The sequence below is a fragment of the Frieseomelitta varia genome, unplaced genomic scaffold, assembly GCF_011392965.1.
Source record: "Frieseomelitta varia isolate USP_RPSP 00005682 unplaced genomic scaffold, Fvar_1.2 scaffold_614, whole genome shotgun sequence".
NCBI classification, from domain to species: domain Eukaryota; kingdom Metazoa; phylum Arthropoda; class Insecta; order Hymenoptera; family Apidae; genus Frieseomelitta; species Frieseomelitta varia.
In genome coordinates, this window is record NW_025110384.1 from 12,330 (window position 1) to 37,010 (window position 24,681).

The 24,681-nt window shown below is 31.2% G+C and overlaps 8 protein-coding genes across 12 annotated transcripts; 4 read left to right on the forward strand and 4 right to left on the reverse strand.

Annotated features, from left to right (window-relative positions):
* Window positions 1-87: 87 nt before the first annotated feature.
* Window positions 88-20,140, forward strand: LOC122534584 (MIT domain-containing protein 1-like). Of its 2 annotated transcripts, XM_043665366.1 has the most exons (5): window positions 88-388; window positions 575-813; window positions 880-1,079; window positions 1,199-1,362; window positions 20,083-20,140. In XM_043665366.1, the coding sequence occupies exons 1-4, from the start codon at window positions 268-270 to the stop codon at window positions 1,356-1,358; spliced, it is 720 nt and encodes a 239-aa protein (XP_043521301.1). In that variant the 5' UTR covers window positions 88-267; the 3' UTR covers window positions 1,359-1,362; window positions 20,083-20,140. The 2 variants fall into 2 exon arrangements, with proteins under 2 accessions (XP_043521301.1, XP_043521300.1); XM_043665365.1 differs by lacking the exon at window positions 20,083-20,140 and having other exon boundaries at window positions 1,199-1,583.
* On the reverse strand, window positions 1,573-9,029 carry LOC122534577 (protein inscuteable homolog). The gene is made up of 5 exons (XM_043665350.1): window positions 8,412-9,029; window positions 7,399-7,755; window positions 3,091-3,513; window positions 2,770-2,977; window positions 1,573-2,660 (listed from the first exon to the last, which is right to left on the reverse strand). The coding sequence occupies exons 1-5, from the start codon at window positions 8,708-8,710 to the stop codon at window positions 1,689-1,691; spliced, it is 2,259 nt and encodes a 752-aa protein (XP_043521285.1). The 5' UTR covers window positions 8,711-9,029; the 3' UTR covers window positions 1,573-1,688.
* LOC122534588 lies at window positions 9,036-11,486 on the reverse strand. 2 transcript variants are annotated; one of them, XR_006307929.1, is made up of 2 exons: window positions 10,355-11,251; window positions 9,036-9,584 (listed from the first exon to the last, which is right to left on the reverse strand). XR_006307929.1 is itself a non-coding variant. In XM_043665372.1 (2 exons), exons 1-2 carry the CDS (start codon window positions 11,433-11,435, stop codon window positions 9,290-9,292), a joined length of 363 nt encoding a protein of 120 aa, XP_043521307.1. In that variant the 5' UTR covers window positions 11,436-11,486; the 3' UTR covers window positions 9,036-9,289. The 2 variants fall into 2 exon arrangements, 1 of the variants encoding a protein (XP_043521307.1); XM_043665372.1 differs by lacking the exon at window positions 10,355-11,251 and adding an exon at window positions 11,368-11,486.
* Window positions 11,910-14,623, forward strand: LOC122534581 (T-complex protein 1 subunit beta). Its single transcript, XM_043665356.1, has 7 exons — window positions 11,910-12,051; window positions 12,466-12,775; window positions 12,867-13,300; window positions 13,423-13,500; window positions 13,571-13,795; window positions 13,865-14,246; window positions 14,332-14,623. Exons 1-7 carry the CDS (start codon window positions 12,049-12,051, stop codon window positions 14,502-14,504), a joined length of 1,605 nt encoding a protein of 534 aa, XP_043521291.1. The 5' UTR covers window positions 11,910-12,048; the 3' UTR covers window positions 14,505-14,623.
* On the reverse strand, window positions 14,804-17,979 carry LOC122534583 (NADH-cytochrome b5 reductase 2). 3 transcript variants are annotated; one of them, XM_043665364.1, is made up of 5 exons: window positions 17,704-17,979; window positions 16,691-16,774; window positions 15,829-16,158; window positions 15,568-15,756; window positions 14,804-15,494 (listed from the first exon to the last, which is right to left on the reverse strand). In XM_043665364.1, the coding sequence occupies exons 2-5, from the start codon at window positions 16,709-16,711 to the stop codon at window positions 15,111-15,113; spliced, it is 924 nt and encodes a 307-aa protein (XP_043521299.1). In that variant the 5' UTR covers window positions 16,712-16,774; window positions 17,704-17,979; the 3' UTR covers window positions 14,804-15,110. The 3 variants fall into 3 exon arrangements, with proteins under 3 accessions (XP_043521299.1, XP_043521298.1, XP_043521297.1); XM_043665363.1 differs by having other exon boundaries at window positions 16,691-16,958; XM_043665362.1 differs by lacking the exon at window positions 16,691-16,774.
* LOC122534587 (transmembrane protein 60) lies at window positions 18,571-20,101 on the forward strand. The gene is made up of 3 exons (XM_043665371.1): window positions 18,571-18,928; window positions 19,417-19,635; window positions 19,915-20,101. The coding sequence occupies exons 1-2, from the start codon at window positions 18,719-18,721 to the stop codon at window positions 19,591-19,593; spliced, it is 387 nt and encodes a 128-aa protein (XP_043521306.1). The 5' UTR covers window positions 18,571-18,718; the 3' UTR covers window positions 19,594-19,635; window positions 19,915-20,101.
* Window positions 20,067-21,880, forward strand: LOC122534585. Its single transcript, XM_043665367.1, has 5 exons — window positions 20,067-20,527; window positions 20,733-20,984; window positions 21,044-21,178; window positions 21,264-21,369; window positions 21,449-21,880. Exons 1-5 carry the CDS (start codon window positions 20,507-20,509, stop codon window positions 21,601-21,603), a joined length of 669 nt encoding a protein of 222 aa, XP_043521302.1. The 5' UTR covers window positions 20,067-20,506; the 3' UTR covers window positions 21,604-21,880.
* LOC122534578 (anaphase-promoting complex subunit 4) lies at window positions 21,860-24,680 on the reverse strand. The gene is made up of 7 exons (XM_043665351.1): window positions 24,456-24,680; window positions 23,895-24,277; window positions 23,636-23,836; window positions 23,281-23,562; window positions 22,996-23,219; window positions 22,354-22,925; window positions 21,860-22,284 (listed from the first exon to the last, which is right to left on the reverse strand). The coding sequence occupies exons 1-7, from the start codon at window positions 24,574-24,576 to the stop codon at window positions 21,878-21,880; spliced, it is 2,190 nt and encodes a 729-aa protein (XP_043521286.1). The 5' UTR covers window positions 24,577-24,680; the 3' UTR covers window positions 21,860-21,877.
* Between the last annotated feature and the right edge of the window lies 1 nt (window position 24,681).

Sequence of the window (24,681 nt, forward strand, 5' to 3'; positions counted from 1 at the left end):
GTATAAAATTATCTTATTCTGATAATGAGTAGTAAAAAGTATCAAAAGAAAAAAAGTTACGATTATTTGTTATTGAAAATTTATGACTTATCGTCTTTTCATTGTTTACAATCTCCTACATGTACAACAGATCATGTGTTCGATATTTTTTAAATGATCAAATGGTTCAGAAGTTATCCAAATATTGAAAATGTGTAATACATTTTAAATGTACATAATTGTCTCTGAAAAGATAATTTAATGTAAATCGTTTGACATATATACACAATGGAAAGTGCAGCAGCCTCAATTCTAAAACGAGCGGTAGAAATGGATAATAATAAACAGTATACAATGGCTTTAGTGTTATATCAAGAAGGTGTACAAATACTTCTTGATTCTATGAAAGGTAATATTCAGTTGGCGTTATTACTATTTTATTTCAGTTAACATTGTTATTATTATTTTTACTATTATGAGAAAAGTTAATTCCTTTTAAATATTATAATAAAAAATTTAAGTGCATATCATACATAGTTTTATATATTTTTACAAGCCTTTACATTAATTAACAGATTATTAATATAACATGTAGAAACAAAAGACCAAGCAAAGCAAAAACATTTTGCTACTCGGGCATCACAATACCTAGACAGAGCAGAAAAGATAAAGAATTTGGTTGAAAAGCAAAAAGCAAGTGGGACATACAGAGAATTAATCAAAATTGAAACAGGTAGTACAGGACATGGTTATAGTACTATCTTTGGAAGATTTTTAGATGCAACAGTTACATATATTCACATTGAGGATCCCTACATAAGAGCGTTTCATCAGGTATTTAATTTCAGTTTAGTTTGTAAGTTGCATATCAATATATCTTGAATTAATGTTGTATTTTAGTGTCAAAATTTAGTAAGACTATGTGAACTGGCTGTGAGGAAATGTCATGCATTATCTAAAATATCTTTAATTACAACTGTTGATCCAGAAGATAAGAAGAATCAGATAGCAAGACTAGAAGAATTGAAACAAAGTCTATCATGTCACCTTATTTCTTTCGAATTTAATTTTTCTGATACCTTACATGATAGGCAAATAATGTAAGAATATAGACTATATTTATCGAATTATTTTATTTTATTTGTATTGCAGTTTTATAAAATATAATATATAATGATAAAATTTCTTTTAATTTGTTATATGTATATTTTTATTTCAGGTTTAGCAATGGTTGGATAATTAAAATCGGTCGTGGTTTGGACTACTTTAAAGCACCTAATGGAAAGTTCGTATTAGGTGCTTGTGATCTCGAACTGAGACCTTGTTCTGAAACAACTATAGACATATTTCACAAAAGTCAATTAAAAAATGAACAATAAACAATCAATACGATCAATATTGAAAACTGAGTAAAAATAAATTAAAAGATAATGATAAAGACAATTCAAATTATATCATTTGTAGAATTTGATTTTAACTATTTTAGAATTATAAATGTTATTATAAGTATGTACCTGGTTACATTAAAAGGAGATGTACTATTTTTATCAGTATTTTTTATAATTTTAACTATAATAAAAATATATATGTATAATATATGTATAGTGTCATTATTTTACATTATTTTACAAATATATAAATATAAAATTTTTTTTCTCATGTAATATTATATATTCGACATATATACACTTCAATATTTCATATTAATCTTAACTCAAAGTACTATAATCACTGGCCTTTGCGATGTCAATTTGTTTTGCGGCTCTTTTACATGCCTTTCTTAAGGACTTCGTGTATTTTAATAATCCAGCTTCGATTTGATCTTCGTCTTCGGTTAAAAGATCTTCAGCCTTATAAGATGGAAGACAATCTGCGCCTCCGACAGCAACTACTTGCCTTGCAATCTCTGGATCTACGCATAGTCTTGTAAGCGCTGCAGCAGCAGTCATTTCTAAACGCTTATATGCGTCTTCTAAACCAGGAGGTCGCATTCTAAGAAAGGAAACTAACGCAATAGAGGCACGGATTTCCGCCAGTTGTGTCCGAGCCTCAGGTATACGTGCTAGCTCACTAATAAGAGCTGCTACCTGTTCCATTAACCAAACATTTCTACCAGCTGATTTTTTCACAGTTCTTAGCAATTTTTTAACTGTATTGTGTGCCAATATCATAAATGCAAATTTTCTGGATTTTGACAGGTTATTAAACGCAGCTGCAGCTAGCAATAAAGTTTGACCACAGTTAGTATTTTCGACTAGATGATTTAAAGGTGGTATTAAATCCTTCGCAAAAGGTTCCAGATAAGGCAGACCCAAACCATTGACCCAGGGTGCGGTGATCTGCACAAGCAATGCCGTTGCTTCTGTTTTCTCTTTCTCAGATGTATTTTCTGCTGCTAATAAGTCCGTCAATATTTCCGGACCACCATCCTTGACAAATTGATTTATTGCCATGGCGGAACAACATACGCTCGCTAATGCACGTAAAGAGGCTGCCACAAAATCTACCGAAGTTCTCCCAGCCGTGATTAAGGATGTCAAAAGCGCTCTGATACCTGAACATCTCGTAATGCTATTTCCTGCTCGAGGTCCTACCAAACCTAAAGCAGTTAAAGCCGCTAGTGTTCCTCTAGCTAACATAATATCATCTTTTGGCGCTTCTTCCAATCCTCTGACTATCCTCTGTAAAATAATATTGATTTTTAATATACATTATTATATATATTTTTTCATTGTTAATTATTTCGCAGTATATGTATACGTGTATTATGCAATGAGAATTAAACCTTACTTCGATATAAAAATCCAAGCGTGTATCTACAGCACTGTCAACGTAATTTTTCATGTTTTCCAACTGTGCTAATATTGCTTTCAAGCTAGTTTGCTGAATTCTACGCGGAGGCGGTGCACCCAACTCCGAAAGCAGGGAGAAAGCGTCGTCCTCTATGGCACATAGAAGTTGCTGCTCCGATCTACCGCTTTCTAAATGCGACACTTTACTGCGAAAATATGATTTGTCACTAATATCACACGTAAGTTGTCAATGTTTTCTCGACTCGAAAACATCGAAGATTTATATTCAGAGTTTTGAACTATCCTTAAACACACTTACTTAAAGATATATTGATAATGGCGATCAAATTGTTCAGCTCTAACAAATAGTTTATTTGCAGCAGCCGTAGCTAGAGTCGACAGATTTTTCAAATCATTCATTTCGTCTTTTTCGTTTAAAATTTTCCGATGTTTCCGTCGCGGCAGAGCTTTGCTTTGAAGAGTGTTGCCACACTCGTTGTCAGGTTCCATTGCTAGCTCGCTTAACCATGCTCTCACCGATGAGGATTGTCTGTAAGTTCTGGAATGTAGCAGAGACCTGTACGATGATCCTGTCTCTGAAAAATTAGTCGACGAGTTTGCGCTTCTTGGTGACACCGCATCTTCCGGTGGTTCAGCCGCGTACAAAAAATCCCCAAGACACTCGTCTTCCAAGGAAACAGATGGCGGAATTTTCGACGCATCTACTTGATCGTCTTCCGTTCTGTAAAAGATTAATAAAGTGTCATCTTCAATGAAAGTTATAAATGTAATAAAAAAAATAGTTATTAATAACAGCTCCAAATCCAGAAAGAAATTTAATAGCTAATTCAAGTAACTCGTATCAATTGTCTCAGACAATTAAATAACCGTTTAATCAAACAGTTTTATCATTCATTAAGCTACCCATTATTGTGATAGCTTTATATTATATAAATAGAAAATATATACTAGTTGTCTTTTGTCTAATGTTCGACACCTGATTTCTAATTAATTCTTTTTAGAGTAATATAAACTCAAACTATATCTTTATAAAATATAAGATATAATTGATATAAATGTATCAAGGTAACTATTATTGTTTTACATTTATCTCTTTAGAAGTTTAAAGCATTTCATTCTTTGAGAAAGTATCGTATTTCTTATCTCAACAGTTACAATAGCGTAGAAAATTGTATTCGATGATCGTATACCATGAAATTTATGCAACACCAATTCATCTCACAGTTTTGTTTTATCTTATATCATGAAAAGTCATTGATCTTCGTTCCCACAGTGATTCATCGAAAGAAGATCCAATTTCTGTCTATAAGTATGTCGTTTAGTATGTTACGTAACGATTTCAGAATATGCGCTTACTTTTCATTAATGCTCTTAATATCGGTCAAATTCCACCGTGCTCACGAATTTATGATGTAATGACACAAACAATTATGTTTATCTGTCATCTTTTTAAAAAATTATTATAGCTGCCTTTGTTCACAAACTTTTATACTGTTTCCTTATATTTGTATTGTTTTCTTTTCCAAGAACTTTCAATTTAATAAATTCAACTTGTAATAGGATCTTATGTAAAAATTGTGTTATTTCATTTTTTTTCCAGTTAGTAATCGAGGCATTCGAAAAAAATCTTACAGGTACTTCCTCATTTTTCCAACAGACATCAGGTTTTCCTTAATAAAAATTTCATTTTCAATAATGATAAAAATAACAAAGAGTCTTAGCTCCAAGATCACACTGCATTCATCCAAAAACATACTATGTCTCAAATGCATTCTTCTTCCATCTTATTCCAACAATCAAACAGTATCCTCACTTAATTCAAAAACATGAACTTCCGACAAACAGCATGAAAATGTTAGATTATAGATGGCCCGGATCGTACGGAGAATCTACGGTACCTTAATCGTGCCATAACAAGACAACAGTCTTGGCTACTGTCGTCGCGACATAGTTAAGGCCTAATCACTATCCAATCCGCATGACTAGGTGCACGGATTCCGTCGTGGAACAAACAGAGATCGACGAAGGAACGGATATGTTATAACGCAAAAAGCTGACTAATCGGTCAGCTCCGGAACCAGAATCGTTCTCTCATGGACAACGATGACTAATCCCATTTCTTTGACTAAGCTGCACGCCATCACCTGCACACGATTCATACGGTGGATAGAATTCTTCGTACATTTGCTGTCGTCGCACCAGGACACACCGGGGCCGTGGTTGACTCAAACCACGTCGTTCCTTCATTTAGGTATTCCTCGTGTAGCACGTTGCATTGAATCACGTACCGTACGCGCGTACATCTACAGGGTGTCGAAAGAAACGCGTAGATCTCCTAGACTTGAATCCACAGTGATTGCTAGATATGCTAGATCTAGCTAAAGCCTTCAAGTTCTTGAGATGATTTTCTATACCATTCATAATGTTGAAATAAAATAGAAGTCGAGCGATTCTAAAAAGAAGCAAATGTAAATGAATTGCGTGGCTTACAAGCGAACGTGGCTCACTTCCACGTGACTGAGTATATTTTAGAGGACGAACGTTTTGTGAACTTGGCAAGAGAAAATGAAGATTTAAACGAGCTCTTCTTGGACAATATTAAGTCTAAAATATTTGAGGTAATATAATAAATTCTGTAGCCTACGTTTGCCTTTGTTTTGTGATTGCTTCTAATTTATTTAAGAAATAGATTCTGTATTGAAATTATTAATACGTTCGTCACATTATTTGCATCTTATACTGCTTACTAAAAGTAAAATTGTTAAATAAATCAAAATGGTTGCTGATATTCTGCAATGAAATGTTTTCATGTGCTTTTTGTTGTTTTAGACGCAAAAAAAAAGACAGTCTATTAGATTCATAGATCAATTCAAGTATTAATGTTATGTAAGAGTTTCTAAGGAAATATGTAAATCGATCGTCGTTTGCTTCCCGCTGTTAACGTGGACTCTATAAATTGCTCCAAATACCAGATCGAACTAGACACTGATTGTGAGTTTAATTTGCGTGGTACATATATGTTCGAATGTATATTAATCGATGTTAATTAATGATATGTTGCGGTATTTTCCCACTCGTCCTATTTGCGTTGTTCGGATCCCGTACGATTCAGTAGGATATGTTGATTCAATGATTACAGAACACGTTTCACATTAATTTTATCATCCACTTCCGTGAATATTAATCATACAAACCATCAAATTTAATCTTTAAAAATTGTGTTCTTATGAACGTTTCAACACATTTTTTAATAAAAAAGAAAAAAAAGAAATTTTGATATGATCATGACATCATAACTGAAAAGAAAATTATAAGTAAATTGCAAACTTTCAAAAACTTGCAAAAGAAATAAAGATTTGTTTGCTTATGATATGACAGAGAACTGTGAATATTTTATATATCCTGACATATTCAAATTTTCCATGCGTAAACAGTCTGATTACAATACAAATGTGATAATTATTATAATCGTTCAGATATTTCAGTAGAATATCATATCATTACTGGCGTGCATGACGATTTAATATTTCCGTCTTCAATATCTCTTAATTTATTGTAAAGCGAAAAATTAATTCCCCAATATCTATTCCTTTGTAACATGAAACACCATTATTTCCCGTCTTCCTTCGAGCATTCGTAAAATGTATCTTATCAGAATTGCTAAATTATACAAAAATCTTGCTCATTAGGTTTCATGTCATAAATCAAACACTAAGTCGTTTTCGTCACTATACATCTTGTATAATGAGTATTTAATATTCCCGGCGATGAGTTGCGCTACTTCCAATGCACCTATAGATTGACGACCGATCCACAATATGTACGTACATACACAAGCTCACAGTGTTCCGCCATTGCACAGGGGTAAATGGAAGTTTACGAAACAACCAAAAGAATAACATGGGAAGTGCCTTACGTGTTGCATTCCTATCGCTTGGCTCACTCAAGGGACATTTATCGTGACGATTCATGTTCTTAAAACATACATCCTTCATACCTTATCGATTCAAACAAGGCGCGGCTTGCTCTCAGAGATAATACTCTTTGGTATGAGACCCCTTTCATGGCCCTTTATCGATCAAACCAGACACGTATTCTGAGTTTGAAATAATTATAGTATAGAAAGCAACTGAAATTAGATTTGTGTACTATGTATTTTTTTTCTCACTTTCTTCTCGATAATGATTAGAATGCCGGATTTGAACTACTCTGAATTACTCTGCTATGGAAAATAGATAACTAAATTGAAAATTTTATGTAATAATTTTTATAAATATTTATCTATGTAGATATAAATATCAGTATTTATCATATATATATATATATACATAGAACAAGTGTTAATATTTGTACAGAATAAATATACAGAGGAATAACTTTTGTTAAATATTTACGAGTGGTAGTTAATATGAAAAGTTAGTTATCAATTAATTATTATAATAATTTTTGTTAAATATTTATAAATAATAGTTAATATGAATAGTTAATAAAATATCCTAAACAATTTTCGTATGTAAGACATCAGATCAGTCCATTATATTGTATCTGATCTTAATCATAGGAATTACGTGATTCTTTTTATAAAGACTTTTTGTATTTAAATTACCTGCGTGTTCCTGACATTCCTCGTTCTTCATGCGCATTAAGGATCATCGTACTCCGAGGTAAAACTCTGGAGTCCTTGGGAGTAGAGGTGTACGTTGGATTTGGAATACTCTCATCTTTCAACCAAACGGCACCGATTCTCGAATGCATTCCATGTCGTCGGTCCTTAACTCGCTTTCGTCTCCTTCGACGTCTAGGCGTCTCGTTCTCGTAAAGTTCGGAACAATTCGATCGTTCGGAATCCGAGAAACCGGAATCCAGACTTCGGAGATCTTGACTCAAAGGACTGCACGATCTGTTCGCCAGAACGATATTGTTCTCATTTTCTTTGTCTTCGTCCTTTATCTCCATTGTAGCCCTACAAAATTTCAAAAATTTTTGTGTTACGGTGATTAAAGATACTAAATGTCAGTGCAATTTGTTTTGCTAGCACTTTTTATTAGGCTAAGTTATTAATTAAATTAAAAATTAACTAATATCAGACTAATACTAAGTATTAAAAATTAACTAAAAATTACATATCAATATAAAAAATAATAAACGTAAAATCATACGTTAATCATACAAATAGTAGTACGTTAAAATTAACAAATTTGCGAGATAAAAAAAATATAAGAAAGAATATAGGAAAAGAAAATATAGAAAAGAATATAAAGTATATAAAAAAAAAACAAGACCTACAGTAAATTAAAGCGTAACACTTAAATAATGTTCAATTTATTAAGTACCATTATGTAGAATTAAAATCACCGTCTAGAATGCGAGACTAAAGGCATTGATGTCTCCCAGACACATCTACGGTTCAACGTTACAAAAATCATTCGTGAAACATCTCTAACGCTTAAAAAACTTATCATATGGTTGTGAAACTTAAGTAATTAAAGGTAACGGTATGAATGTAGCATTGTGTGTCAACATGATAAGGAAGAACCGATAATAGTCAAGTCATTACGGCATTACAAATTTTGTCCCGATTTCACCTCGTGAAATAATTCGTGAAATAATTTCACTTACGTCTGAGTCATTAGATTCTCCTCGTCTATCGTCGTCGTCGTAGAATATTGTCGTTCATCGTTTTCGTTCAGGCAGACGCGAATCGCCGTTACATTTTCACCGTCGATTGTGTCGCTGGTGTCGTTGACGCTGGACGAGTGCTCTTCCGCTTCTTCTTCGGCTATTTCAAAATTGCATGCTATATTTTGCTTGACTCTAGCGAAATCGTTCCTCGAGGCGAAAGCACCCAGACTTTCTAGATCCTGAGATGCCATGTAGTTCCAAAACACTTTGCTCTGATGTCTCTTAAACGCGCTCATCTTCTCTATTCACTTTCCTCGGCTAACTTTCGCAACGATCTTAATCTCTTTTTATGAAGTAAATCGGCGTTGAACTAGACGTTCAAGTAAAAATTGATGAAGATGCCTTAAGGAATACTCCCTAGGTGGTTCAGGTTTGGCGGTAACGACGATGATGAGCAGTGGAACAACGCGATGCCACACTGGGGTGGTTTCACGACTCAGCAGAGCGAGACGACCCTCCTACAGGTCGCGTGCTCGGAGAACCGTATGGTGTCTGTCGCAACCCCCATGGAGTATCCAATCGTTTTTTCGCATTGGCACAGAAAATTATTTCCTTTTACACCTCTCCTTAAAAATTTCCTTCTTTTCTTCTTATACTTTCGAAACAATTTCTATGCAAACTGCACGATTTATTGCATGTAACTAAAAATATGGAAATATCAACTTTCAAGTGATAGAGAATTTAATTACAAATTTTAAAGAGGCATTACCAAACTGTTAAATAATTTGGTTTTACACATTGTTTTGCGCATTTATGTGTTATATGTTGCAATGAGTACAGCGATACCGATATTGTTTGAAATTTATCGTGCCAAATCAATGATCCATTAGACGTACACATCGATCGATCGATCTAAACGTATTGGTGCTTCGCGAACGACTGACTCGTATCGGGTCGCTTCCGACTTCGTCCCATAAGTCGCGCTCCCTTCCCGCCTCGGGCTCGTAAGCCAACTCGTATGAAAATAGAGCTCCTCCCCTTCTCTTTTGTCGCCTCCGAGGGGTGCATACCAGTACGTGTACCCCCATGAGTAACCGCCAAAGCGTAACTAGGTGCATTCTCTGTTCAGGGGATGCATTGGTGTCAGTAGGAAGTCCATTCGATTGATTTCTGTCGAACGTAGTACAAGTTAAACATAGATGTTTCGACTTCGATCATTAGTAATAAAAGCAACATTAAAACATTGAAAAGAAAAAAAAATTACATGTTAAAAATAAAATTACATATTTTTAGATACGATATTTATAGCCACCTGTCTTTCTATAAATAAACTTTGCTAAATAAAGAAGACCGTTCATAAACATTCGGTGAGGAGAGATTACAATCGTGCGGATGCAGTATGTGCGCCACGAGCGACGTCACGAAATCACGCCAATGCTATTTTTAAGGGCCAGGTGTGACACCCGGTTCCCTATCGCTCCCGTGTACATATGTGTACACGTGGGGGTCTCCCATGCTGAAGAGGCATTTCCACTACCACCGGATCTAGGGGCACGCGCCGTTCTAGACATCTGCGTGAAATGCTTCCACTGATGAGTGTTCCGCATGTGTGTATGATTCATTTAGCATTCTTTTACGAGTTCGATTGAGTTTTGCGGATTAGTCATTTAAAATTGCGTTACGACTATACGTTAGCGGTGGCTGTACTCTCGAAGATCTGTTATCATTTACATGATATAATATGAAGGCTATACAAGGATACATAATTACAACGTATTAAAAATTATGTAATAATTATATATACATACATATATCTTGTATGTATTTTATGTACAATTAATTGATTATAGTTTTTTTTTTTTTATTTTTAAATACCTTGGACGTTTATGAGCAAATATTTAAATGGACCACAGATTCGAATTACGATTTAAATCACTCACAGCAAAGCATATGACGCATAGTGTAGCAAGTTTTAATCTTGATCTTCCTTTTAGTGAGTATTTCGTGAATCGGTGATGTCACACATTGGAATTTTGTTAGTAATGGATTCGTTTTCCGGACGAGATAGCTTCTGAACGCAATACATAAACTCTTCATAACACTACATTACACGAAAAACTATCTCGAATTGTACCGTAGAATCAATTATGAAGCTACTTTTACCGATAGCGAGTGCAATTTACAAGATAAATTTCACTGAAAGTGAAATTATATGACTGCGTCGAGCGAAAGAAAGCGCGACTTCGACCACTATTTTACATATGCAGCGCTCGTATACTATCTATACGCGAATGCAATGTGTGTTCACGTACATTAATGCAAGAAAAATGATCGAAACGCGAAGACATTAGCTTTACTAAAATGTCAAGGCTAATTTTACGCGTAACCTGTTATTACGCGCGCATCTTCCTTGCATTTCATCTTGAGAGAGAAATGATAAGAAGATACGCAAGTATGCATGTACTTCTCGAAGCATTGGATAAGTCATAATCGATATGTATCGGTACATTCGTTTATTATTGGTGCCCGAGAATAGGTCTCTATTCTGTAACGACCGATGTCCAATGGCATTGTCTCGGGAACGTCCCATATGCACGGGAACGTCTGCAGTTATGCGTCCCATAAAAGCATCAAAAGGGTCTGTAGGACCTCTATTGTATGTGGAGATCCGTATGAAATAGGGGACAGCTGGGTGTAGACCGTTATTTAAAGGTGCACGCTACCGAACACGCGTCTGTTCAAATTGGTTGGTGGAATTTAAATTTCCGATAAGAGATTCAGGAACTCTTTCATCATGTGTCATGTGCACAGATAACTGTAATTATAGAGATTGTAATCGATTTTTCACTTTAGCAGAGAATGAATTTTGGAAACTTTTCTTTATATACAGATACAGTTTCATTTAATTTCCTAATTTCTTTTTAATGAAATTATAGAGTCCATAAAATATTACCTCAGATCAAGACTGATAGCATTGGAGTAATCAAACCAAGTGAATAGGAATATAATAGCCCATTGCATTCATAATAATCATATTTTATGATGTAAAGTTATTGAAAATTAAAATGCATTCTATCTATTAACTCTTTCAGTCCGTTCAATCTATAAAAAGAAATATTTCTTTTTCACGTAACAAATAAATTTATATGTAATATTTAGTGTACTTTCAATGTCCATTCCAATTTACTATAATTAAGTGTACACTCGTGTCGTATGTATAATAGACAAGTCACTGTTATGACATGTCACGGCTATGTGTCAATTTGTATCTTCTGCGAGCCTTAAAAGGAATTAAATTCAGAATCGGATCGGTTGTTTAGACACAAGATGCGCCATCTATTTATGAACATTATACCAGAAAGTTCTCTGTGTTTTCCACTAGAATTCCATAGCAATTTCTGTTCTTCGAGCAATCCAAACTCATTTTTCATTGGTTTGAAACAATTTCAGTCTTTAATATGAACCAATCAGAGAAACGTTAGAACAGAATATGGGAAGAAAATGCATCTTTGGCGTTTCAAGTGGAGGCGCCACCTACAGATCGACAATTTCTCATAATTGTGACTTTACAGTAGAGTTGGACAAACGTTATTCGATTATAAATTGTGTTCTACCGCTTTAACAGTAATTCACAATGGTAATTAATTAATCTTTATTTTGTATGTTTCTTATGTATGTGTGAAATAATATTATTACAATATCGCCAGAAATCGGAACAGTGATACGTTAATTTTTATTACCCGGTTTTGTAGAAGGATGTGACAAATGGCGCACATGTGTCAATAGATTTTTTTTATTATAAATTAAAAAAAAAAATTGTTTCTTACAAGTAGTATAATAGTTTATATGACAATTGTAACTTAAAAAACATTTCTTTCGTTTGATAAAATTTTGATTGATTTTTTATGTTACAATAAATTAATGAACATGCGAGAAGTTTAATGTAAAAATAAGTATAATAATTTACGTGACATGAATAAATTAAAATATATGGGAAGTTTTTGCTAAAATCGATAATGAAAGTAATTATAAAAATTTTAATGTTTTGCAGGTTTCTTTGAATCCTGTCAGGATCCTCAAGAATGAAGCAGAAGAAGAAAAGGCAGAAATTGCCAGACTAAGTTTGTTCGTAGGAGCAATAGCCATCGGTGATTTAGTGAAATCTACACTTGGACCTAAAGGTATGGACAAAGTATTAGTGGCTCATGGCCGATCTGCAGGACAAGTTCAAGTTACCAATGATGGAGCAACTATTCTTAAGAATGTTGGCGTGGATAATCCTGCTGCTAAAATCTTAGTGGACATGTCTCGTGTACAAGATGATGAAGTTGGCGATGGTACTACTTCTGTAACTGTGCTTGGTTGGTATAATTATTTTAATTTCTTTAATAATAATATATTAATATAAAAATCAAAATAAAACTTTTTATCATTTGAATTTAATTATTTTAGCTGCCGAATTATTAAGAGAAGCAGAAAAATTGATTGATCAAAAGATTCACCCACAAACCATAATTGCTGGCTGGAGGAATGCAACCAATGTAGCTAGAGAAGCTTTGAAAAATGCTGCAGCTGATAATTCTGCAGATCCTGAACGTTTCCGTGAAGATCTGTTAAATATTGCCCGTACAACTTTAAGTTCAAAAATTCTATCCCAACACAAGGAACACTTTAGCAAGCTTGCAGTAGATGCTGTATTACGTTTGAAAGGATCTGGAAATTTATCAGCCATTCAAGTAATTAAGAAACGTGGAGGAACTTTAGCTGATTCTTTTCTTGATGAGGGTTTTTTGCTAGACAAAAAACCTGGAGTGCATCAACCTCAAAGAGTGACTGATGCACGAATACTTATAGCAAACACTCCTATGGATACAGATAAAATTAAGGTAAGTTCATAAACACACTACATTGTGTATGTACTATGTTTCTGTTAAAAGAAATATATAAGCTTATTAGTTTTAATATTTAGTTCTAATTTACCAATAGTCATAGATACATTGGTTTACAGGTATTTGGCTCTAGAGTCAGAGTTGATTCAATGGCAAAAATTGCAGAACTAGAAACAGCAGAAAAGGAAAAAATGAAGGTAATTATATAAAATGATAATTAATAAGAAGAACTATATTTAATTATTTCTAATCATACGTACAATTTAGGATAAAGTTGAGAAGATCATAAAACATGGCTGCAACGTTTTTATTAATAGACAGTTAATTTATAATTACCCAGAACAATTATTTGCGGATGCTAATATTATGGCTATAGAGCATGCTGACTTTGATGGTATTGAACGACTTGCTCTTGTCACTGGTGGAGAAATTGTTAGTACCTTTGATCATCCTGATATGGTAAAACTTGGTAAATGTGACCTCATTGAACAGGTATGTCTGAATTTGATTCAAATTATAATTAATAAATTACTGTTTTTAAGGAATCATTAATTTTTCTAGATAATGATAGGTGAAGATACTCTATTACGATTCTCTGGAGTTCCTTTAGGAGAAGCTTGTACAGTAATTATTAGAGGCGCTACTCAGCAAATTCTCGATGAAGCTGAAAGATCTTTGCACGATGCGCTTTGCGTATTGTCAGCTACTGTGCGAGAATCGAGAATTGTTTATGGTGGAGGATGTAGTGAAATGATAATGGCTTGTGCCGTAATGAAAGCAGCCGCTTCTACGCCTGGAAAAGAAGCAGTTGCAATGGAATCTTTCGCTCGAGCATTACAACAATTACCCACTGTTATTGCCGATAATGCTGGTTATGATTCAGCTCAACTAATTAGCGAGTTAAGAGCTGCGCATAATTCTGGTACAAATACTATGGGTCTCGGTATATATTTTCTTTATAAATTTTACAGCTATTACTATTAAAAATAACATCAATAATCAATTTTTCTTTCGTCTTTCATTAACAGATATGGAGCAAGGAAAAGTAGGTTGTATGAAACGATTAGGAATAACCGAATCGTGGGCTGTGAAGAGACAAGTTTTAGTTAGCGCAGCAGAAGCAGCTGAAATGATTTTACGTGTGGATGATATCTTGCGAGCTGCACCTAGAAAGCGCGTCAAAGATCGCGGCCGTTGTTAATTACGCGAATGCCCATTTACTGCATTATTCGCACTGCTTCTTTTATGCTATGAAATTATAATTAAATAATGAACAATTTAGTTTTATCTATTTTGTTAATAAACATTGATACTAACTGATATCAATATTAATCATTTCTTTAATGCTACATAGTATGTAATACTATTTCATATTATTAATTTCACATCACTATTCGAAAGAAAAGTATTGGAAGGATTTATAAAACAATCGAAATCATCATTTTGTAATCATTTTTTATAACAATACAATAGGTTTAACATTAATAAATGCTTCATACCTTCAATTTGTATTTTCTTTACTAAAGCTTTACACCAGCAACGTACTTTATACAAAATTTTAATAAAAAACAGAAATATCATTTATAATTAGTATGGAATTGCATAAAAAAATTAAAAATATTTTGTTAATGGTACAATTGTAACGAATGACTGTATAGTCGCATGTACATTGCACCAACATATAAATACAGATCCATACCAAAAATGAGATACATTTTTAAGAAAATTAAAACCATTGTCTTTTAGAATAAGGAAATACTAATAAACAAAAATCTACATTTAAATGCAACAAAAATAATTTGTTACTTTAATAAACAAATCGTAACATTGGATCATATGCGAGTTTATCTAGACTAGGATTACAAGCAAAATTAATCATTGGAGGTGGACCACACATAAGTACTATTGTGTCACATGATGGAGGAAACATATTTTCCTTTATCATATCAGAATTTATATATCCAGTGCTATATTCCCAATTTTCACGAGCGGTATCTAGTGTATACCAAAGTTTTAATTTGTTAGGATGATTTTTTGCAATTTCTTCTAATTCATCACGAAGTAATATATCTTTTTCTGTTTGATTGGCATAAAGTAGAGAAACTTGAGTTTGATCTGTGGAATCCTTTAATATAGCACGAATTAATTGCAACATTGGTGTAATTCCTGTTCCACCAGCTAACATTACAATCTGCAATGTAAAAAATACATTTGCTTAAATATTATAAATAGAAAATACGATTATATAAATTAAACATATATACCTTTTTAACATTATATTCTACAGGTGGACTTTTTCTTAAAATTTTTATACAGAACTTCCCACGGCCTTTATAAATAAGTCGACCAGAAGGTCCCCTGAAATCAACTGTATCTCCGATTTTCAAATTGTCTAAGTACTGAGACAATTTTCCTCCTTCCGGGAATTTTGGATGTACATTTTTAAAATAAACCTAAATATATAATTTGATTTATAATTTTCACATTGAATTGCATAACATATCATATTTTATTTTATTATTTACCTTAATAACAAGATCTACATAACCATGATCATCATCACTTGATACAGGAGTATAAGAACGTATAACAACTTGGTCTTCAATTTTCACTGTTAAATGTACATGCTGACCAATTGGTAATCCTAATACATGATCTGGAGTAGGCAATGCAAATCTGAATTTTCTTGTATCGTCATTTATTATGTCTTTTTTTATTAATGGTAAACTATATTTTTCAACTGGATCAACTAATAAAATCGGAGATTTCTTTTGTTTACTGCTCCAACTTTTGTAGAATTTCACAGCTAATCCTATTACAGTTATGGTTCCTACAGCAGCCAATATTGGTACAAACTAGAAAATAAGAAGAAAACATAAAAATTACAAGATTTGGAAACAAGATTTATAATTCCCACCTACTGATTTATACAAGAAATTAGTTAAACCATGCTGTACCAACTTAAAAGATAGTAACAACAAAATAAATAAGTTCAAAATGTGACTAATCCATTGAATGTCATCTTTATTTACATATAGAAGCACAAAATCATTAATATTTATGAGTTCCTACTACAACAATAGGTGGAAAGTTCAACTTCTGAACAATTAATTTACTGAATCAAATTACGCATCATTTCACAAATTTCTTTCAATCTCATTTACACAATTAAATCGATCCTTTTATTCACAGAAATTAGAAACTAATATCTAAAATAAAATAATAAACTAAATTTTGAAAAGGAGAAATTGATTTATCAAAGTTATTCATAAGAACAATGAAAACCAGTTACATGTCATGGCTTATTTCTTTGATATTTTTGATTAATATAAACAATATTCATTATATTTTCGGAACTTTAATTTTTTTTTTATTTAAGTTACTTACCAATGATCGTAAATTTGACATCGTAAATTAAATTACACGTGGTTAGAAGTTCAGCGAAAGAGCGTAGAGAATAAGACTAAGGTCCTGACCATAGGAAGAGGGGATTAATAAAAAAGAATTCGCAAATACTAACGGTTGGAGATTACTTGTATTAGAAAAAAATACAGAGAATGTCTGATTTGTCACCAATCACCGGTTTCTGAAGTTTTTATGCGCACACTTCGAGAAATTGCCGGCTTCTACATGAGGTCAGATATAGGGCGCTACCCTTTAAAATAGATATTATGTATTTTCCTTGATCTAAGAACAGTTCTACCATTCTAACGTATTTATAGATACATGTGTATGTTGTTACAAGAGATATTATGTACAAACGTGACATTTATATGACACAATAAATGTGGCTTTATATGATATATCAAACGAAAAATGTTCCTAATTCTTATAAAGTATGACATAACCTGAAGATTCCATATACCGTTTATATATTATTGCATTAGATAAATAGCAGCATTTTGATTAAATGAATATTATGGAGCATGAATTATATCAAATATAATTCAATTATAAATATTTTTGTACATTTTTAATTTTTAAGTTGTATAACCTTAACGTACACATATATGTACGTTACGAATAGTTTAATAAAAATATATTCATTTATGTATAGCCGTGCCTATAAGATTCATTTGAAAAAATTAATTTATAGATTTACACAAATTTAAATTTATTAATACTCCCATTCTATTCCTTATACAAAACGAATACAGTGAATATAAAGGAAATTTGTAAATTCAATTAGACAATAAAAAATTTTACATAAAAGATTCGTTAAAACAATTACATTAATGAGAGTTACATGTACATACTTCTTCATGTTACTTATCTAAATATAATCATTTAGTTACGTAATTTGATACAACGATTTAGTCCTTTATTCAAATCGAAACTAAAATATTATATGTAATTATATATAAATGAATATTTTAAGTTATTAAATATAATATACGCACATTAGGTCCAATTGATGTAAGGTTCTCTTTATCCGACATAATAACGATAATATTTACACTATTATATTCACAATTACGTTTATATCTTTCAATTTGATTTATTTCTGATTATGAGAATCGTTTAGGAAAATATTTCAATTACAAATCAATCTTTACTCTAAACTACATCAATATTTATTCTATGAATTCATTGAATAATGCGTTAAACTATCTATTGCTTAACTGAATGATCGTACAATTTTTAAGACTGAAATTTACTATCGAATGATAAAGCAGTCCTGATAAAAATTTATTCATAGCATGTTTTTACTCCTCACCATTTTAAGTTGCTTAGGCAATTTTATATTACTCTTCAACAACTATATTACTCTTAACAATAGATAAATTGCTCATTTTTTTAAATGTACTAATATTCAATTTATAATATTATATTTCCTTTAATAATTATTTTAAAACATTAATGTTATATAATAAGACAATTATAATCTTGTTTTGTGTGTTCATGAATATAGTAATCTATATTATATACGTATATATATATCCGTGATAAGAGTAGAAAACATGATGATTTTTAAGATTATTGCAACAGTAACTCTGTTATATAAATATATGAATAAATGTATTTTTATATAATTATATATCTTTATATATTAATAATTTACAGTATGGAAAGAAATTAAAAGAAAAAAAATATATATATATATAATACAAAATAAACAAAATTTATTATATATTATTATTATTACATATTATTTATATTTATTAAATTTAAAAAAAAATTTATTCTGTGATAATAAATTTTTTATGTTGTTCAATAATATAATATATTTATATTAGTTTATGTTGTGTTGATATATTTATTGTTAGTAAGTAGCGACATCTTCGAAATTGTTTGAATTTATAGGTTAGTTAAGTACTTATATGGCATATCAAATATTGATGTAAACATCGAATGACTATGGTTTCAAAATCATGTTTGTCTCGTGATTTTTAACGTGTTTAATTTTATGTGCCAATGGCAGTATTGCATCGTGCTCTATTCACGTGGTTTAATCTTTTAATTTTTCTGATTCTACTTGTCTTGAGGCTCGATCAGAGAATACAATGGAATTGGTTCATTGTTTTTATTCCAATGTGGTTGTATGATCACATACTTTTGGTTTATATTGTTTTTAATATGATATCTCATTGTAAAAATGGACGTGTCATTAATTTACGCTGGGAAGTAAGTTGAATGACAAAATCTAGTTAAATTAAGTTAAGAGAAATATAATAGACTCTCTTTTCATACATCCAGTTTCATCAAAAACTATTACTTGCATGTAAATTGTTATGAAATAATTTATTAATAAAAGGATTATGAAGCTTTGTATTTCAATTCATATATGTTATTCCCCTAATTACATAAATAAATAAAAGATACAGTATCCATTTTACTGCATTAATAAAAATTTCATTTAAAAAAAGTTTAATTTATTATGTATATGTTATAAGTGAAATTATATGTAACATTTGTTAAATGAGACAAATTGTCTGTGAGTACTTCTTAGTTTCTTCTAGGTAGATAAATCATGATATTAAAGTTTATAAGTATAAATTTCTAAATGTGTTGCATATATAATGTGAAGTCTATGAATTTGATGTAACTATTTATGTTGATGAAACTGGTTACTTTGTTGCATTTTATGAAAACTGAAAACAGTTTTTTTTCAGATATGGTATATGACAGCTGTGTTCATGAAACTAAGTGCCCAAATTTTAATATGTTTGAAATTAGAAGCACCACATTGGTTTTTACCAGCAAAAGTTGTTTTGGCACCATTTTGGATTCTTCTTCCAGCATTGGCAGTTGACGTTTTTGTACATTTAATATATCATTATCGATATTAACAATGGCTAAGTCACAATTGATTCGGAAGTATTACAATAAGTGTATGCAATATTTATCATATTTTATATAAGTTAAATTATGAATAATTATTTTTAATGTAACTGTTAGCTAATTTTATTTGTAAACGACAGTTTATATTTTTCATGTCCAAGAATTCTATAAATTATTGAATCTATTAATTGATAATTCAAGAATGCATTTTAAGTAACTTTGAATCCTATTTTATATGTATGTATCAATGTACAAAAACTTCCTTGACATTAGGTTTTACCTTACATATCAGTTTTTTCTCAATAGTTAAAATGTAAGTGTACTTTCAGATATGTTAGTCACAAGATGCCAGTCTAGCATACTATAAATACTCTATTGCACAAGGATGAATAGGACAAAGATATAAATAAGTAACTCTATACCAGCTTCATTATTGAAGCTTTCCTCATTAGTTCATAAGACTGTCATCATTTGCAAACAGTAAAGTGATTATATTTCTTAATATATTTATTAAAATAGGAAACAAATAAATAAATAACAGTGAAACACGAAAAAGTTGATGTAGTTGCCTTCACTGTTACGCAATATGGTTCATTGACAAGTGTCTTTGCTTGTATTCTGCATGTAATTATTCCAACGACCATCTGTCACATTTCAAGTTGCATTGAAATTTTTTCATTGGAAATGATCAGTGGAATTGGAATGTAATTGTTGTTTAGTGGAATACAGTACTTACAAGACAAAAGGTTTTCTTAGCTTAGTTGATAGTAAGACACGTTCTATAACAGTTACATAGTATTTTTATATTTTGACTGTTTTCAACTTAATATTTTTGTGTGAGTGAAAGTTATGATCATATAAAGTGGACAACAAAAATTGTATAGTGATTCATTATATATTTGAATTTTTGAATTTGCAAAGATGGATAGTAACATACAACAGGTAGAATGATTAGATATGTTTTTTATAATTATTAATAAATAACAAAACTAACAATAAATTTTACAAAAATTTTAATGCTAAAATTAGATTCAGAGATAAAAATTTATAATTTAAACTTACTATTAATATTTAAATAAATAGATACGTACTCTGTCCAGCTTTATTCAATTAATAATTTCTGACTTATTGCAATTCTCTTTTACAGATGAATGTGATTTATTTTATATTTCTATGTTTATTATTATCATTATTGAAAAATGGAGCTGATGGAGGCTCAGTTACAGTAACAGAAGTTCCAGCTGGTCATTTAGCTGAACTTCCATGTTTGAGCAGTGATGATCATCATCGTTTTATGTTTTGGCAACTTACTGATGATAATCGCATTATTGGACCTGGAAATCCAATGGATGAAAACAAATACAATTATGAAGTGCTAACAGGAAAACTTTTCATAAGGGTAAATAATTGTGAACATTTTTTTTTATCATTCTTACGTTAGGAAAAAATTGTTTCCAGGGTGTATCAACAGCTGAATCTGGTTTCTATAAGTGTGTTTCCAAAGGTATATCAGATCATTCTGCTATTAATATTCACGTTGTTGAATTAATAGTTAAGAAAGATTGGGAAGATGTTTGGGAAAATGATTTTGAGGTATATTAGAATACTTTAACATAATAAATATATTTTTGTTATGTTTTTTTAAATATTTTTTGTTATACACTATTTTTTTAAATAGACGAATTTATTACGGGGTATGGCTGCTGTTATGGTAATAGTTGTTGCTATAGCTATTGTTCTTTTCATTATCACAACAAAAAGAAGACGCAATCGCAGATTTTTTGGTAATTATAAATATTTAAGTCCAATTATTATGTAAAACAAAAGGTCATATTTCATTTTTCATTAAATGAATTATTTTAGATTTGGAAGAATCAAGAGAAAATTCCCCTGCAAAGTATACACCAAATGTCCATACTGGCCCTGCACCAACTATACCAACAATTGATGAAGGGGGTATTGATAATGAAGCTCTTGATATTGATTTTCCAAGGGTATTCAAACAAATGCAAAAATAATAAATAATTTTGTAGTATATTCAATGAAAATTTTTTTATAGTAGATGCAATAAAAGTGCAGTATAAATAATACATCGAAAGACATACACACATATATACAGTCGTATTCGTTTATGTACATATACATTGGTTTAGGAATTATGCTATGAAGATATAAAATGCATGATCATTTCATAAGTAAAAGAATCATTTCTAATTGCAGATGAAAAGTAACATGTTGTATATATATTTGTATATATATATATATAAATAATGATTAAATTTAATCATACATTTATTGAGAACTTGCAGTTATTCCATGAGTAGTATCTAACATACTATCGTTAGTTCCATCATCTTCGTCTTCTTCATCATCCTCTTCTTCAGGTTCCACCTCCGTTTCTAATAATCTTATTTTTCTATTATTTTCATTTAAAACAGCGGCTACTTTTCGTGCACCGCTAACTGCTATTTTTTTAGCAGATATACCTTGAAAAGGCCGTGGCCAACTGTTACCTAAAAGATCTACTAAACTAAGTACATTTTGATCTTGATTTCCAAAAATTCGAGCATTATTCAATGGTAACTGTACAAGGTATGATGCGTGTGTATGTTTATTAAGTAACAATAAACTGAGGTATTCACTAGAGTAAAATTGTAAATCAACTACAGTACAATCTAAGTACGTTTTAGAATAAGATTCTGTAAAAGACACAAGTTATATTAGTTCTAAAAATTAAATTATTACGTATTCATATTAAAACAACAAACCTGTTTTATGATCTGTATCTATTGTAGCCAATTTAAAACTGAGAGAAATAGGTTCCGTGGATGAACACTCACATTTAAACAATCGTAATATTTTATGATCTACATCACATGTAGCTACTAACAAACCATCATTGTTTGTTGTAATTTGTGACGATGTAAATCCTATAGATGGTGATAAAGCAATATTTGATATGGTGAAATGTTCAACTAAGCCTTGATAAGACTCACGAAATACATTATGTACAGCAGTAATCAATTTTGCATGAGACTGCAATAAAGAATAATTAAGATCCTGTTTCACAATAAGCGGATGATCGCGAAGGCAATGGTTTTCATCGAGCATGGTAGCCCATTCGCTTCCTTCGGGAGTTAAACAAATTTGTAAATTTTCCCGTCGTAAGTATTGCCCTAACTTTTCTAAATTTACTCCTTTCCTTCCTCCAACACCGGGTTCAGTTTTATCGAAACCGCGTAAAAATTCTGCGATAAACGTTAACTCTTGTTGGCTGACACGACTTACTTCAGATGGTATTCTTTCATCTGACAATCTTAAAATTGCGACGTACAGCCATCTTAAAATAAAGATATAAAAAAATTGAAATAGGGAAAATATTAGACAAGAATTATAATTTTTAAACATACCGGAAGAAAGCTTTATAGTCACGCATACTGTGATCTATCACTTGTTGAATTTCAGAAGATTTTGCTAGAAAAGCTTCTGATGCATGGAGAGCATTAGTTATAATACTTTCATCAGTGAGTCCCAATAATTCATACGGACCACCTAATCTGACCATTCCTCTCATTTCAGCTAATTGATATACTAGGGCCATTCCAACACTAGTTAAATTTTTTAAGACTAGTTTCTACAAAACAGTAATGTATTGTTACGATATAGACAAATTTTAAAAATTGTTGCTATCGTACCTGTATATTGCTATAACACATTTCGATACTATGTCCCAACTTTTTTAAACCCTTTTCAGTTAAATCACGCAGTAAAAAATTCTCCAAGTTTTGCGTAGGTATACCAATCATTAATAATTCTAAAAAATCTGCAGCAACTCCACCGGGTGGATTTGTTTCCGCGTATCGGGCAAGTTTCTCGTCCATTTCCAAAAGAATTGTTTCCCACGCCTCAGATATTGCCATTAATGTACGTGAAAGATAATCCATCAAGTACTCAATATTAGCTTGAGCCTGTGCTACCTCAAATTTAGATAAAAAATTTATAGAAATTTAGTTATTATAACAAAATTTGAAAATATATCAAGCAAAAAACCTTTAAAAATGCTGTGCTTTGTTCTAACAGTGGACAACATAATCTACTTGCTTTAATGCCATTGTTATCTTTCCATGTGATCCACATTAATTTATCAATTCCTCCACTAATTTCTAATATTTGGCCATGACCAATAAAAATTGTACCACAATAGAACATTCCAAATACATACATTGCAACATTTCCATCATCTAAGCCAAGCTACAAAAAAGTACAATTATTTATAAATGATTAAAATATCCTAAAAGCATATACTTACAAAAAGTATGTCCAAAGTCTGAGATAAAAATTCTTTACGTTCTGGTTCTTGACCAAAACTTCTGTTTAAGCTAGGTAAAGGTGGAAGATATTCTCCAGTTGGTAGCATATTTGCTTTGTTACCATTTAATGAAGTATCACTTTCCAAATTTGCTAATGGTAGCCATGTCATGCATGTAATTGCATTGTGCAGCATCAATTTTATTCTATGTATAATATTTTTATTTTCAATATCTACAAGACACACTAATTTAGAACTTTCATAACAAATTGCTAGAAGTTTTCCATCTGGTCTCCATGCTAGATTCACGATAGTATCAGATTCTTCTTGAGGACTTAACAACCACACTCTTTGCCATGTTAATCTGTGCAATGTAACTTCTCCTACAACAATCATTTTAACAAATATTATTTATTACATTTGTAATCATTAAGAAATAATGTTACATTTTTATTATCTTATTTAAAATATAAATAATTAATATTGGCTATGAAATATTTGTAGCAATTTAAATAACTAAAAGATTTAGTTTACTAAATCCTATTACTTAAGAAATCTAACCTTTTACATTTGCAATTGCTAAAAGATCCATTTTCGGAGACCATTGCATCCGTGTTACTTCAGCTAGAAGTTGTCTTTCTTCTAATTGCCTCATACTACCTGCCATTTTTGTAATATTCATCACAATTTAATTCGTAACATAATTCTATCGAACTATTGAAAACCGCAACTTTGAGGTTATGTTTACCACCAGTATAGTTTGTTTATAAATACAAAATTACATATG

Bases quoted from the DNA above. Each gene is read 5' to 3' on its own strand.
- LOC122534584 (XM_043665366.1), top strand. From the start codon at position 268: ATGGAAAGTGCAGCAGCCTCAATTCTAAAACGAGCGGTAGAAATGGAT. The intron at 389-574 runs GTAATATTCAGT...TATAACATGTAG, and splicing joins ACTTCTTGATTCTATGAAAG to AAACAAAAGACCAAGCAAAG. The intron at 1,080-1,198 runs GTAAGAATATAG...TTTTTATTTCAG, and splicing joins TTACATGATAGGCAAATAAT to GTTTAGCAATGGTTGGATAA.
- LOC122534577 (XM_043665350.1), bottom strand. From the start codon at position 8,710: ATGAGCGCGTTTAAGAGACATCAGAGCAAAGTGTTTTGGAACTACATG. The intron at 7,756-8,411 runs GTAAGTGAAATT...GAAATTTTGTAG, and splicing joins GAGAATCTAATGACTCAGAC to GGCTACAATGGAGATAAAGG. The intron at 2,978-3,090 runs GTAAGTGTGTTT...ATATTTTCGCAG, and splicing joins CATTATCAATATATCTTTAA to TAAAGTGTCGCATTTAGAAA.
- LOC122534588 (XM_043665372.1), bottom strand. From the start codon at position 11,435: ATGCAATGGGCTATTATATTCCTATTCACTTGGTTTGATTACTCCAAT. The intron at 9,585-11,367 runs GTAATATTTTAT...TACGTTCGACAG, and splicing joins GCTATCAGTCTTGATCTGAG to AAATCAATCGAATGGACTTC.
- LOC122534581 (XM_043665356.1), top strand. The intron at 13,501-13,570 runs GTAATTATATAA...CGTACAATTTAG, and splicing joins CAGAAAAGGAAAAAATGAAG to GATAAAGTTGAGAAGATCAT. The intron at 13,796-13,864 runs GTATGTCTGAAT...TAATTTTTCTAG, and splicing joins AATGTGACCTCATTGAACAG to ATAATGATAGGTGAAGATAC.
- LOC122534583 (XM_043665362.1), bottom strand. From the start codon at position 17,742: ATGTCGGATAAAGAGAACCTTACATCAATTGGACCTAAT. The intron at 16,159-17,703 runs GTGCGTATATTA...CTTATTTTCTAG, and splicing joins TTACATCAATTGGACCTAAT to TTTGTACCAATATTGGCTGC. The intron at 15,495-15,567 runs GTATATATGTTT...TTTACATTGCAG, and splicing joins TAGAATATAATGTTAAAAAG to ATTGTAATGTTAGCTGGTGG.
- LOC122534587 (XM_043665371.1), top strand. From the start codon at position 18,719: ATGGCAGTATTGCATCGTGCTCTATTCACGTGGTTTAATCTTTTAATT. The intron at 18,929-19,416 runs GTAAGTTGAATG...GTTTTTTTTCAG, and splicing joins TCATTAATTTACGCTGGGAA to ATATGGTATATGACAGCTGT.
- LOC122534585 (XM_043665367.1), top strand. From the start codon at position 20,507: ATGGATAGTAACATACAACAG. The intron at 20,528-20,732 runs GTAGAATGATTA...TCTCTTTTACAG, and splicing joins TGGATAGTAACATACAACAG to ATGAATGTGATTTATTTTAT. The intron at 20,985-21,043 runs GTAAATAATTGT...AATTGTTTCCAG, and splicing joins CAGGAAAACTTTTCATAAGG to GGTGTATCAACAGCTGAATC.
- LOC122534578 (XM_043665351.1), bottom strand. From the start codon at position 24,576: ATGAATATTACAAAAATGGCAGGTAGTATGAGGCAATTAGAAGAAAGA. The intron at 22,926-22,995 runs GTATGTTTAAAA...CTTTATTTTAAG, and splicing joins GACTATAAAGCTTTCTTCCG to ATGGCTGTACGTCGCAATTT. The intron at 22,285-22,353 runs GTTTGTTGTTTT...TGTCTTTTACAG, and splicing joins AGATACAGATCATAAAACAG to AATCTTATTCTAAAACGTAC.